We start from the raw sequence: 15,374 nt of genomic DNA, 5'->3' as shown, positions 1-15,374 counted from the left end.
GAGACCTTCTGGTGATATGTGGTGCCTGAGAAGACTTGACAAGCCATATGAAATCATAGTCATGGCTTTCACCGGTGCCATGTAAATGGCACCTGTGCTGGTGGCACATAAAAAGCATACATTACACTCTTGGAGTGGTTGGCGTTAGGAAGGGCAACTGCAAAAGCCATGCCAAAGCAGACTGGAACCTGGTGCAGCTTTCCGGTTTACCAGTTCCAGTCAAGCCATCTAACCCCCACCAGCATGGAAAACGGATGCTAAATGATGACGATGACGATGACGATGATGATGATGATGAATGTGAATAAATAAGTATTATGTTTGACAGAATAATCTGAATGCTAAAAGGTTAAAGTGATTGAAATTAAAAGCTTCATCTATCAAAATTTCATGTTAATTTAGGCTCCAAGCACCAGCTTAATCCTTTAGCACGTAAAAGCACCCACTACACTCTCAGAGTGGTTGGTGTTAGGAAGGGCATCCAGCTGTAGAAACTCTTCCAAATCAGATTGGAGCTTGGTGTAGCCATCTGGTTTCACCAGTCCTCAGTCAAATCGTTCAACCCATGCCAGCATGGAAAGCGGACGTTAAACGATGATGAGGATGAATGTTTTGAAAGGCGTAATGCTTATTTATTCACATTGTTTTGAATTAATCATGTATTATCTCATAGTTTTCAGATTTCAATGATGTGATTCTATATTTTTAGAATAACATTGTAGGATAAGTGTGAGTGCCCAGATCTGGTTGATTTAACCCTTTAGCCTTCAGATCATTCTGTCAAATGTAATGCTTATTTATTCACATTGATTTGAAACAACCTTGCATCATCTTGTACTTTGAGGTTTCAATGATGCGATTATTTATTTTTAGAATGACATTGCAGAGTAGGTGTGAGAGGCCTGATCTGGTCAGTTTGAACATAAAACAGGTAGAATATTTGGGCCGGATATGGCCGGTTTAAATACTACAGGATAAATACTTAGACTGTTCCTTTCTGGAATACACATAAAGGTAAAAAGGTAAAGTTCCCTTTTTGAGTCATACCGGCTCATAAGGGCCGATTTCCTGGTTCCCATGGCACATATATTACCCACCTGGATGGGACTCTGGTCCATCACAGGATTACTCATTTTTGCCAGCTGAGTGGATTGGAGCAACATGAAGTGAAGTATTTTACTGAAGAACACAACACGTTGCCTAGTCCAGGAATCAAGATCACAATCTTACGATCATGAGTCCAACACCCTAACCACTAAGCCATGCACCTCCACATAATTCACATAAGCAATATGTCTAAAGCTACAAGTTTAGATCTATACCATTTTGCTGATGGTATGAACAGCTTGTTCCCATTTAGCCCTTCAGCATTCAGATTTCACTGTTAAATGCAATGTTTATTCATTTACAACATTTTGAATTTATCATGCATTATCGCAGAGCTTTGAGATTTTGATGAGGTGATTGTTTATATTCAGAATGGCATCATAGGGTAGGTGTGAGAGACATCATCTAATCAATTTGTACTTAAAACAAGTAGAATATTTAGGCCTGTTATGACTGCGGCCATGCTGGAGCACCGCCTTTAGTCGAGCAAATCGACTCCAGGAATTATTCTTTGTAAGCCTAGTACTTATTTTATTGGTCTCTTTTGCTGAACCGCTAAGTTACGGGGATGTAAACACACCAGCATTAGTTGTCAAGCGATGGTGGGGGGACAAACACAGACACACACATATACATATATACAACGGGCTTCTTTCAGTTTCCGTCTACCAAATCCACTCACAAGGCTTTGGTCGGCCTGAGGCTATAGTAGAAGACACTTACCCAAGGTGCCATGCAGTGAGACTGAACCTGGAACCATGTGGTTGGTAAGCAAGCTACTTACCACACAGCCACTCCTACGTCTATATAAATATCATTGTTTTAATGTCCACTTCTCCAGGCTTGCATGAGTTGGACAGAATTTGTTGGGGGTAGATATCCTATGGCTGGATGTCCATCCTGTCACCAAACCTCACCTGTTTCCAAACAAGGTAATATTTCCAACATGGCCAGATATGCTTTCATGGAAGATAAGAAATGAAATACATCGGTTGTATGAAGGTGACACTCATTTACAACTATGATGTTTATGATTCTATGGACAGGGCAATGATTTGATAAGATGTTTGATGATCCTTTGTCTAACCCCTGCTAGCATGGTATAACAATTGTAATGGTTATGTGTGGTTGTTTATATGTTGTGCTTCAGTTGAGATATAGACAGATTAAAGTTCGATTGTTGGGCATCACAAAGTGTGTAAAAGATAAATTGATTTTATTTTAAAGTCCATTGAATAAATGACAGAGGAAAAATAATAGTTGAAAAGGCTATTATTTTACCATTACAATATAAAAACAAAAACTGCTTTGAGATGTGCTAGTGTATAGATAAGTTGAAGTTCTGTTGTCCATTTTGTAGGTAATTAGGTGACTACTATGAGATGAACAGAAGGAGAGAGAGAAAGTAATAGAATTTACCTCTTTGACTGGGTTGACATGTAGAGAGGGTGAGAGTTAGAGAGAGAGAGAGAGATATGTTTTCATGGAAGATAATAGGACTCATCAAATTCTCAATGCAAAGGTCGAGAACATAAGGAAGTGATTCAGAGCAAACTTTAGATTGGCTTTTGAATCCTATATAAGAATTCAGGAAGCTAATTGCTTCACAATAACAATAAAAAAAAAGATATAAGATGGCGAGCTGGCAGAAACGTTAGCATGCCAGGCAAAATGCTTAGCGGTATTTCATCTGTCTTTACGCGCTGAGTTCAAATTCTGCCGAGGTCAACTTTGCTTTCATCCTTTTGCGGTCGATAAGTTAAGTAGCAGTTGCGTACTGGTGTCAATCTAATCGACTGGCACCCCTCCCCTAAAATTTTGGGCCTTGTGCCTAGAGTAGAAAAGAATATATAATGTGTACGAACAGCCATGCTACATGGCAGTGAAACATGGGCTGTAACTGCTGAGGACATGCGTAAGCTCGCAAGGAATGAAGCCAGTATGCTCCGTTGGATGTGTAATGTCAATGTGAATACCCGTCAGAGTGTAAGTATCTTGAGAGAAAAGCTGAACATTAGAAGCATCAGTTGTGGTGTGCAAGAGAGACGATTGCGCTGGTATGGACATGTGGTGAGAATGGATGAGGATAGCTGCCTGAAAAAGTGCCACACCCTAACAGTTGAGGGAACCCGTGGAAGAGGTAGGCCCAGGAAGACCTGGGCTGAGGTGGTGAGGCAAGACCTTCGTACATTGGACCTCACCGAAGCGATGACTACTGACCGAGACCTTTGGAAATGTGCTGTGCGTGAGAAGACCCGGCAAGCCAAGTAAGATCGTTGCCAGTGCCCCTGGACTGGCTCTTGTGCGGGTGGCACATAAGATGCACCATTTTGAGCGTGGCCGTTGCCAGTACCGCCTGACTGGCCTTCGTAGGATTTTCGAGCGAGATCGTTGCCAGTGCCCCTGGACTGGCTTGTGTGGGTGGCACATAAAAGACACCATTTCGAGCGTGGCCGTTGCCAGTATCGCCTGACTGGCCTTCGTGCAGGTGACATGTAAAAGCACCTACTACACTCTCTGAGTGGTTGGCATTAGGAAGGGCATCCAGCTGTAGAAACTCTGCCAAATTTAGATTGGAGCCTGGTTTTGCCATCCGGTTTCACCAGTCCTCAGTCAAATCGTCCAACCCATGCTAGCATGGAAAGCGGACGTTAAACGATGATGATGAATGATTTTTTTAAGGCGGTGAGCTGGCAGAAATGCTTAGCGGTATTTTGTCTGTCTTTACGTTCTGAGTTCAAATTCTGCCGAGGTCAACTTTGCCTTTCATCCTTCCAGGGGTCGATAGATTAAGTACCATTTGCACACTGGGGTTGATCTAGTCAACTGCCCCCCTCCCCCAAATTTTGGGCTTTGTGCCTAGAGTTTGTTGTTGGCAATCCGTCGCGTACAACGTCGAGGGTTCCAGTTGATCCAATCAATCGAAAAAAACAGCTCATGAAATTAACGTGCAAGTGGCTGAGCACTCCACAGACATGTGTACCCTTAACGTAGTTCTCGGGGATATTCAGCGTGACACAGTGTGACAAGACTGACCCTTTGAAATACAGGCACAACAGAAACAGGAAGTAAGAGTGAAAGAAAGTTGTGGTGAAAGAGTACAGCAGGGTTCACCACCATCCCCTGCCAGAGCCTCGTGGAGCTTTTAGGTGTTTTCGCTCAATAAACACTCACAACGCCCGGTCTGGGAATCGAAACCGCGATCCTGTGACCGCGAGTCCGCTGCCCTAACTACTGAGCCATTGCGCCTCCACTGTGCCTAGAGTAGAAAAGAATATAAAAAAAAGATACAAAAATGAAGAATAAAATAAAAACAATTTTTAAAAAATTCAATCGCAATGCAGTGCTCCAGTATGGTTCTGTCAAGTGACAGCTCCAACAAACTGAAGTACTGGCTGTTCCTAGACTTACCTCCTTGAATGAAATAGAAGCCACGGCTGAGGCAGTGTATCTTCCAACACCAGGCAAATGTTGGTGTAAGTCTGTGGCTGACCTTGGTAACTGTCCCTTCAGTTTATGCACCACCTAGTGTGTGTGTGTGTGTGTGTGTGTGTGTTAGGTTGGTGTATAGATGTTTGTGTGTGCATTGGATGAGAACATGCACAACACACACACATATAATGTATATAATATAGTATATATATAATATATAGTTTATAAATATATATTTTATACATTATATATATAAGAGATTGTATATACGTACCAATGTCGTGCACGTGTGTATATGTATGTATGTATGTATGTATATGTGTGTGTGTGTGTGTGTGTGTGTGTGTATGTATATATATATGCATTGGTTTAATTGTGTGTGATGTGAGTGTTTATTAGTATGGATTTATGTAAATGTGGTGAGTAAGCATGTGTGTGTGTGTGTGTGTGTGTGAGGATAAAAGAGAAAAACAAAGAAATCACTGAACCAGTTTGAATTAGTGATTGTTGTTGTGCTCGTATTAATTTATGCTGGAAATCTTGATAATTAATAAATTTGTAATTATACACACAGATTAGTATGAAATATTTTATTTGTAAGTTATGACAATAGCTGTATGATAAAGTATTTGATAACAGAATTTTGAAATATGACAAAGGTATTAATTATGAAGTAGGAAATATCTTAATTAAAAAATATGAAATAAATGAATTATGAAAGAGGAAATAATTATATATCTCATTTACTTGTTTCAATCATTTGACTGTGGCCATGCTGGAGCACCGCCTTTAGTCGAGCAAATCGATCCCCAGGACTTATTCTTTGTAAGCCTAGTACTTATTCTATCGGTCTCTTTTTGCCGAGCTGCTAAGTTACGGGGACGTAAACACACCAGCATCGGTTGTCAAGCGATGCTGTGGGGGACAAACAGACACACAAACATATACACACACACACACACATATATATATATATATATATACATACATATACGACGGGCGTCTTCCAGTTTCCGTCTACCAAATCCACTGGTCGGCCTGAGACTATAGCAGAAGACACTTGCCCAAGGTGTCACAACTTGACAACTGACATTGGTTTGTTTACGTCCCATAGGCAAAAGAGACTAACAGAAGTGCTGGGGTTGATTTGTATGATTGAACCTTTCAGGATGGTGTTCCAGTATGGCTGTAGTCCAATGATTGAAACAAGTAAAAGATAAATGATAAATCTTCTTCCTCTAACAAACAAAACCTAAAAAATGCAGTTTGGCAGAATCAGTAGATGTCCGACAAAATATCTTGTGGCATTTGGTTACTACAAGTTCATATCTGGCCCAGGTCAATGTTGATAACATGACAACAAACCTAAAAGCCTACTATCACTGGATGGTTAGGGTCTAAACTCTCTGTAGGCCATGCTGCAGCATGACCATAATACAATCAATGAAAACATTAAAAAAAAAAGGAAAAAAAAAGCTTGCTCAATCACAAACAATAGGCACAGGCGTGGTAAGAAGCTTGCTTCCCAACCACATGGTTCCAAGTTCAGTCCCACTGCATGACACCTTGGGCAAGTGTCTTCTACTGTAGTCTTGGGCCAACCAAAGCCTTGTGATTAGGATTGGTAGATGGAAACTGAAAGAAGCCTGTTGTATGTGCGTTCATATATATGTGTGTGTGTGTCTGTGTCCCTCCACCGCTTGACAATTGCTGTTGGTGTGTTTACATCCCCATAACTTAGCAGCTTGGCAAGAGAGACTGACAGAATAAGTACTGGGCTTTAAAAAAATGAGTCTAAGGGTCAACTTGTTCAACTAAAACCTTCAAGGTGGTGCCCCAGCATGGCCGCAGTCCAATGACTGAAACAAGTAAAACAAGAAACAGAAGACAAAATAAAGAAAAAGTAGTTATGAATGAGAGTTGATTACCTTATTGGTTTCCTCATTGAGGTGACAAGCTTGGTCCCCCATGGTGGGGCATTGAGCATGTCACCTTAATGAGGCAACCAATGAAACCAAAAAAAATCTGGCGAATGATAGGCAATATACCCACAGGATCTAACCCACAACCCAATCCCAATAGATTTTAACAAGAAAAATATATATACTGAAGCAATTCAGGGTGTACCTTATTGGCTGCCTCATGAAGTCGACGAGCTCGGGAATAATATCCCAGACCTGACCACACTTGATTGACTTCCTGCAACGAAAAGGAAAAAGAATATTTCAACATTATTGATGAACAGAAGTGTTGCATTATGCAAAAAAAAAAAAAAAAAAAAAAAAAAAAAAACAAACAAACAAACATAAATCATGTATAATACATTTAAACCGGATATGGGGCTGGTTTAAATGCTAAAGGGTTAAAGTGATCTAAAATGAAACCTTTCATGAAAATTTCAAGTTGACTTATGTTCTAAACATCAGCTTAATAACAATGATAAAGTTATTTTACTAAATTCTTCATTATTGTCAAAATTTATTAAAACAAGGACAACACATAACAGAAATATGGTAACAAAAGGATTAGAGTGATTTAAATTAAAAGTTTCCATCAAAATTTCATGTTAATTTTTGTTCCAAACACCATCTTAAATTTTTCATTACTTTTGAAATTTAATGAAACAAGGGCAACATATTTTAACAGAAATATGGTAACAAAAGGATGAAGCATCCGTAAGAAACTGGTCTGTTCTAGACTTACCTCAATGTCTGCTCTTGCCAGGTCTTGAACAGTTGGCCACTTCTAAAAATTAGAAACATAAAAGTTGATTATTTTGTTGTTTTCTTTCGTCATCTTTACATACAAATGGCAATTTCTGTCTGTCTGTTACCAACTTAGTGCCTAAACCACCAAACCAATATTCACGAAACTTTGCTTACAGGTGATACTAGCATCCAGTTCAATAATAGGCAAATTGGATTTAGATAAAAATCTATGTGCTCTACAGGGGTGTTGGGCGAATTATATGATAAAATGAGAAGGTCACAAAATGTAGAAGCCTGAGGTAGTAACTGTTGGCTGTGCTACACCTTCGTTATTTGAAACCTCCTCTGATATGTGGCATTTGGTGAATGAGGGAGTTTGATGCTGTTGTTCTCGTCTGTGTTTCCTGCCATGACGTAGGTTCATATGAAACCCTTGACACAATTGAGATCCAGTTTCGTTTTGAAGACACCTACCTCCACACCATGCAGGTCTCTCGGGTATTTTGGAAGGATATTGAAGGTGATGCCGCGATCTTTGGCACTATGCAGTGGCACCCTGTTCTGCTGTTTGAGTAACTTTCAATGCCAAAGTTTGGTACAAGGTCTTTTAGGATTTTCCAGATCTATATCACTGCATATCTTCCCCACCTTCATTCTAGGGAGAAGAGTTTTAATTCTTTCAGTCTATCCCAGTAGCTGATACATTGCACTGAGACGATGTTCTTAGTGTAGCTTCATTGGATTGCTTCGAGTTCCACAGTGAATTTTATATAATGTGGTGACCATATTTGGGGGCAAAAGTCCAAGTGGCTGGGGACGTATGTCCTCCAAAGGACTATCCATGTCTCCTTTTCTCTCGTTCTGAAAGTTTGGAGAATCCATCCAGCTAGCCGTCTGTATTTTATTACCAAATTAGTAATATGTACTTGGGAAGATGCATCATTGCTCATGTCAATGCCCAGATCATGCACTGATTTTGATTCAGGGATTGCAATTCTTCCTGGACCAGTGTATCCTGTCTGCATGCCATTCAGCTCTGTGTGCTGGTTTGGAATTTTCCTGTATTAAACTGCATGTTGTTGTCCTCAGCCCACCTGTATATTGTGTCCAACTCCCATTGCAGATGTGCAATATTTCCAGGATTTTGTATTGTCTGAGAGACTTTATGTCATCTGCATAGCTAGCAAGGGTGGCTATCTGAGCAGCAGAGGGCATGTCTGGAGGGCCACTATGAATAGCAGTAGCCCTAAGACAGTGCCCAGTGGAACATCACTATTTATTTTTTTCCTTGGAGGTGGCTCCATTGGTCACCACTGCCTGATGTCTATCTCTTAGGAAGTCATGCAGCCACTCACCAAGTTTTCTGCCTTTGCAGACATCATGCAGTTTGTGACATATCATACCATGGTTGACTTTATCAAAGGCCTTTGAAAAGTTGAGATATATCACATCCATCCACAATTCAGTCATTCAGCAGCTGTTTTAACACCCAGTCGTATTGTTGTAAGAGCTGTGTTAGACAGCTTCTACCTGGTCAAAATCTATGCTAGGTGTCAGTCAGCAAGTCATTTTCTTCAAGAAACATGATTAGTTTCTTGCAGACTATTCGTTTTGTGACTTTACAGGTAAAGTGGCAAAGAATTCTGCCAGTTTGTTCATTTGCCTGCGTCCCAAAGGTGTAGCGAACACGCTTTGGAACTATTCATTCAGTTCCGTTATTTTTTTGCAAGTGAAAATGAGACACGAGTTCTAAACACAAAGAGATTTATCCAATCAATGATACAATTATCATTTCATTCTAGTATTTTCTGTCATCATGTGGGAAGATCCATTTTTCCCAGCTCTTATAGCTTATAAAAACCTGTTCAGTTATAGATCTCATAAAAACAATAACTAAATACACAATAAAACAAGAACAAACAAATGTGTGTCACAGGTGAAGAAAAATGATAAATTGGTTGGTGACATACAGGTGAATTGACATTTAAAGATACCCTCCATGGCAGACAAAAAAAAAGAAAAAAAAGAAAAAGCAACTACGAAGAAGAAAACACCAAAAACAAACAAACAAAAAAAAACATGCATTCAGCACTCCAGCCCCAACATCTCCCCAAAAAACAAAAAAACAAGTGCTAAGACATCTTACCTTCATCCATCTGTTGTAATAATCAATGACAGTAACCACCTGTGTCTGTTGCAACATTATCTCGGAGACCCACACTACAAAATACACACACAGGTATAGACAGAAAAGAAAAACAAGAAAAACAAAAAATATCAATTTTAAATTTAACATTTATTTCTTTATTGCTGACAGGGGGCTAAGCATAGAGGGGACAAACATGGACAGACAAAGGGATTAAGTCAATTACATTGACCCCAGTGCGTAACTGGTACTTATTTAATCGACTCTGAAAGGATGAAAGATAAAGTCGACCTCGGCGGAGTTTGAACTCCGAACATAACGGCAGATGAAATACCGCTAAGCATTTCGTCTGGCATGCTAAAGTACTATTAGAAAGATGTATCAGATTTCGTGTTATAGTCAGAAGGAACTCTCTCTTGCAGTGAAATAAAATTACTTTCCTGTTGCTGAAATGTTCAATAACAAAAGAATCCTGAAAATCCTATTAATTATTTTGTAGTAGCCTTTTTATTATAATATAAATACATGTAGGAAAGAGAGAGTTAGAAGTTTTATGTCCTGTCATTAGAATGCAGCTTTTGTGCACAATCCTACAATGACCTTCCTTGTTATCTTTGTTTTAAGTACACATTTTACCATGCTGATATACATGTACATACATATCTATACATACACATGCATTAATATATGCACACACACACACACACACACAAACATTTTATAGTTTCAGTCTACTTAAATTCACAAAGCTTTGAGTGGTCTAGGGCAGTGGTTCCCAAAGTGGGCAGTACTGCCCCACCCCCACCCCTGTGGCCAGCAGAAAGATCAAGAGGGATGTTGAAAAAAGTGGGGTAATAATAGGGTGGCCAAAAAGGGGCAATGGCTGTACCCCCCACCCCAAATAATGGGTTAATTAGGTTAAGTTTTATTTATGAAATACTGTTGTTTTGAATTTGCTGCAAAAAGTGGCCTACGTCTGTGGTGCTGAGTGGGAGTGGGGCGCTAAGAATGTAGCTCAAGTGTCAAGGGGGTGGCAGCCTGAAAAAGTTTGGGAACCGTTGGTCTAAGGCTATAGCAGAAGACACTTGCACAATAGGATTGAACCTAGAGTGTACTGTGTACATTTTATTATAACACTAGCATTCGTGGAGTTGGCTTGTAATCTGAAACCCTAGGGAGTCCTCTCCATTCTATATTGTCTCTGCTTGTTCAAGGCAACAAGCCTGAGAGAGTGAGATGATAAAGGAGAGAGTAGAGAGATAGATAGATAGATAGATAGATAGAGAGAGAGAGAGAGAGAGAGAGAGAGAAAGAGAGAGCTACATTTTTGTAGTTGGTAATGAGGTTGAACAGAATAACATCATGTCTCTTCTAAAACCAGGACACATACTAAAACATTATATGTTCACTATATGAGTGCATGTCTGTGCATGTGCACAGGCACATAAAAGTGTACAAGTGAATATATGTGTGTATAAAACTGTGTGTGTGTGTGAGAGAGAGAGAGAGAATGATAAACAGCTACATGTTTTCAGTTAGTAAAAAGTTCAAAGAGAGAAACAACAGGATACACAAATAAATGTATTTTTCTTTCATCTGTATGAGCATGTATAGAAAAATTACATGTGTATATATTTGTATGTCTCTGTGTGAATGCAAACTTTTATGCATGCAACAGACAAAGAGAGAGAGAGAGAGAAAGACAGTAGACAGTTACAAGTTTATCACCAGCAGTAAAGTTGAACAGAATACTATTATGTTTTTATTCTAAGACCAGGGCATACATAAACATGAATTTTCTTTCACTAGGTGCGTGTATGTTTATGAGTCAGCATACGAGAATACAAAAACTTAAACATAAAGACAGAAGAAGAGAGGGAAATGGCACTTACCGGAATAAGCTCTTTTGTTGACATCTTCAGTTGAATCCTACAAGAACAAAAGAATTCTAGAACCCAAAAACTGAATGGTTATCTTCATTAAACGAGGTACCCTGGTATGTATTGGGTACACATAAATAACATGACACTCCTCACTTATTACTGTTGATGTTATTTAACCCCAGGTTAGGCTGGATAAAGTAGACCAATGATCAAAGTGTTTCAGCCATGACCATCCCATCTATCTGCATATTGGGTTTTACATACCCCCACCAAAGTGTTCTTTCGTTTTAGGTTTGTAAGAGAGTAAGAGTGTGATTTCAGTGAAATTTGGCTGTTATTTCTAGCCAGTCAAGGGAACATATAGAGCCATGGTCAATACTGTTTTCCCTTTCCCTTTATCAGCTCATCATCTACACTTTACCCCAACATCTAATAATCTTTTCTTATTTTGGTACAAGGCCAGCAATTTTGGAGAGTAGGGAAGTTGATTACATCGACCCCAGGACTTGACTGGTACTTATTTTATCAACTCTGAAAGGATGAAACGAGACTGCTGAATAATAACAATAATAATAATAAGAGCATCACAGCAAATCACAGCACATATCCAAGGCACACAGAGCTGCGCTCGGTAGTGAAGTGAAAGCACGTTATAAAAATAAAACTACTGAACAATAATAATAATAATAACAATAACAATAATAATAAATGCCTTGATGCAGTACCAGGCAGTGGCACTCATGGCATTTGATCTTAATTGATTGGAAGTGTTATCATGTACATTGTTTTGTCTTGGTATAAAAAGATGGGCTACAGCAAATATTCTGCTTAATACCACAGATTTGCATGTCAGTTGCTTGACCTTAACCTGTTGAGCATGTCCCTTGGTGGCTGACGGTATGTGCATCTCTGATCATGAGCAGAAGTAGTGGGGGAGCATCATAGCCATGTGTTGAGAGGAATTTTTGGGGAATATAGGGAAATATATAGGGAAAATTCAAAAAAAAACAACAGACGAAGACAGGTGGTGTAGAAAACAAACAGATGTATTAGTATAATGCTTGGGAATTGAAAAAGTCTTTAACGTTTCAAGCCTACGCTCTTCCACAGAAAGGAACACAGAAAGAAAGGAGAGAAACAAGCAGAGAAAAAAATGTGTGTAGTGGTTAGCGTTCTATCATGGCGAATGACCAATATATATACACATACACACACATATATATACAATTTTAATATGGAGCAAATAATTCAGGAGAAAATATTTGCTAAGATATTATTGACTCTATTATTATCTAGTGTAACAATTAAAATGATAATATCAGTACCAATAATATAGGTGATTGCAGGCCCAAAAAGCAGTAAATAGATGAAGGATTAAAATTAATCAAAGGGCATACCAAGTATGCCTACCTGCTGGAAATAACAGTCAAAACTCTTATTTAAATCACTGAAACTATATGTATATATGTATGTATATGTATACATGTACACACACACACACACAGATATATATATATATATATATATATATATGACAGTTTTCCATCATTGTTTACATTTACAAAATTAGCTCATAAGGCATTGGTCACCCTGGGACTATAAGCAGAAGTCACTTGTTCAAGATGACATGCAGTGAGATTGAACCCTAAACCACATAGTTACATTGTATATGTGTGTGTAAGCCATCCCACCACCACTGCTTGACAACTTGTGTTGGTTTGTTTAAGTTCCTGTAACTTAGTGGTTTGGCAAAAGGAGACTGATACAATGTGCACAGGGCTTGATAAATAAGTACTGGGACTGATTTGTCCGACTACATCTTTGAAGGCAGTGCCCTAGCATGGCCACAGTTCAATGACAGAAACCAGTAAAAGATTACTGTAAAATGAATTTAGCAAAAATTTGAAAATTACAGTAACAAATTTCTTTAAAACCCAACAAAAATAATTTCATCATTGAAACCCTTAACCCCCCCCCCCCCCCCCCGGTTAAGAATTGCTCAGGTACAGGCCTCCTTGCCGACCAATAATTAATATCCAATTTTTAAAAAGTGAAGAGAAAACAGCAAAAGACACAGGTATAATGGCCTGAAAAAATGACCCAGTTTTGATCAAGACTTCTCCATTCTTATTACTTCAATTCCACTTTATTTATGTTGGGAAAATATAAATATCTTTAGTAAAATGCTGGAATGGATCTGATATTAATATGATAAATAGGTGTCATGCTGTCTGATTAAAAGATGAATCACTAACAAGTTGTTTTCTTGATTATGTGATTTGTACTTTTAATAAATTGTTAGTAATCAGGCATTATCAATGTGAAACAGTCTGTGACTAGCTTGGCTATTTATATATATGTGTGTGTGTGCATGTATCTATGTGTTTGTGTATATATATATATATATATATATATATATATATATATATATATATATATATATATATATACATACACACACACACACACATACATACACACACACATACTTATTAGTACATACGTATATCTACAAGTTGTTGTCGCTTGTACTTTTAACTTCGTGATGGCACCTGTACCAGTGGAGTGCTAAGACCACCGTTCGAGCATGATCGTTACCAGTGTCACCTTCCTGGCACGTGAAAAGTCATTCGAGCGAGATCATTGCCAGTGCCACTGGACTGTGAAGGTGGCACGTAAAATACAACATTTTGAGCGTGGCCGTTGCCAGTACCGCCTGACTGGCCTTCGTGCCAGTGGCACGTAAAAGCACCCACTACACTCTCGGAGTGGTTGGCGTTAGGAAGGGCATCCAGCTGTAGAAACTCTGCCAGATCAGAATGGAGCCTGGTGTAGCCATCTGGTTCACCAGTCCTCAATCAAATCATCCAACCCATGCTAGCATGGAAAGCGGACGTTAAATGATGATGATGACGAGTGAAGCATAGGTCAGTGTTGGGCAGTCTGTGACCAGGTGGGTAAAATGTGCATGCATGGGTATGCATAAACACAAACACACACAGAAATGGATGCAGTGAAGAATCATATAAGGAAATTTGATGAGAAGCTAAGTAAGAGGTGTGCACAGCAAAGGGAGAAACAGAAAGAAAGAGGTTTGTGAATATTCTATGGCATGAGGGTCAGAAGCCAGAAACATACCAGACTGCTCTAAATGTTGTAAGTGATGAGCATGAGCAGATGGATAAGGACAGACTCGCATTTAATGATTCTGAAAAGAAAGAGGCATGGAAGTGCCACTGTGAAAAGCTGTATGTGGAAGATGCACAGGAGCAATAAACACTAAGAGTACACAGAAATTAGATTTTCTCAAATGCCCAAGAGGTTTCCCAGAGGTAGTAAATAGTTTCTGTAACTTAGATGATCGAATTAAAGATGGAAGAGGATATTCTTGCAGTATAGTTGCCAGGATAAGGACAGGACGGAGAAAGTCCAGATTGTATGATCCTCGTGTACAAACAACTGTGCTACATGGTAGTAAAATGTGGGTCCTGAATGCTATATTGTTCTGAAGTTATCTACATACAGGATTGGCCTGGTTAATAAAATCATAGTGGTATTGAACCCAAAACCATGTAGTTAGGAAGCAAGCTTCTTACCATACAGCTATGCCTGTGCCTATATATCATCACCATCATCATCATCATCATCATCGTTTAACGTCTGCTTTCCATGCTAGCATGGGTTGGACGATTTAACTGAGGACTGGTGAGCCAGATGGCTACACCAGGCTCCAATCTGATTTGGCAGAGTTTCTACAGCTGGATGCCCTTCCTAACGCCAACCACTCAGAGAGTATGTGGGTGCTTTTATATGCCACCGGCACGAAGGCCAGTCAAGCGGTACTGGCAACGGCCACGCTCAAAATGGTGTATTTTACGTGCCACCTAAAAATATATATATATATATGTACATATGTCATCATTTGACATTGACTTTTCCACATTTGCATGGATCAGATGGAATTTGTTGAGGCAGATTTTCTACAGCTCGATGCATTCCTGTTGGCAACCTTCACCTGTTTCCAAGCAAGGTAATATTTCCCCCATGGCCAGATGTTTTCATGGAAGACTGGAAAAGAAGGACTCAGCTTGTATGATG

At 39.2% G+C, this 15,374-nt stretch overlaps 1 protein-coding gene across 1 annotated transcript in view; it reads right to left on the bottom strand.

The window, feature by feature from the left end:
* LOC106872436 (adenine DNA glycosylase) overlaps window positions 1-15,374 on the bottom strand; it is a 36,372-nt gene that overhangs the window by 18,478 nt on the left and 2,520 nt on the right. Inside the window, exons 3-7 of the mRNA XM_089340132.1 lie at window positions 11,286-11,322; window positions 9,394-9,467; window positions 7,243-7,284; window positions 6,667-6,738; window positions 4,519-4,632 (exon numbers count right to left, since the gene is read on the bottom strand). Of these exons, the coding sequence (XP_089196258.1) occupies window positions 4,519-4,632; window positions 6,667-6,738; window positions 7,243-7,284; window positions 9,394-9,467; window positions 11,286-11,322 (339 nt within the window). The remainder of the gene's footprint in view (window positions 1-4,518; window positions 4,633-6,666; window positions 6,739-7,242; window positions 7,285-9,393; window positions 9,468-11,285; window positions 11,323-15,374) is intronic.

This window comes from Octopus bimaculoides, chromosome 23 (genome assembly GCF_046866305.1).
Source record: "Octopus bimaculoides isolate indiv1 chromosome 23, ASM4686630v1, whole genome shotgun sequence".
In the NCBI taxonomy this organism is placed as follows: Eukaryota; Metazoa; Mollusca; class Cephalopoda; order Octopoda; family Octopodidae; genus Octopus; species Octopus bimaculoides.
The sequence above is the reverse complement of the archived record's forward strand: the minus strand, read 5'-3'. Positions and strand labels throughout refer to the sequence as shown.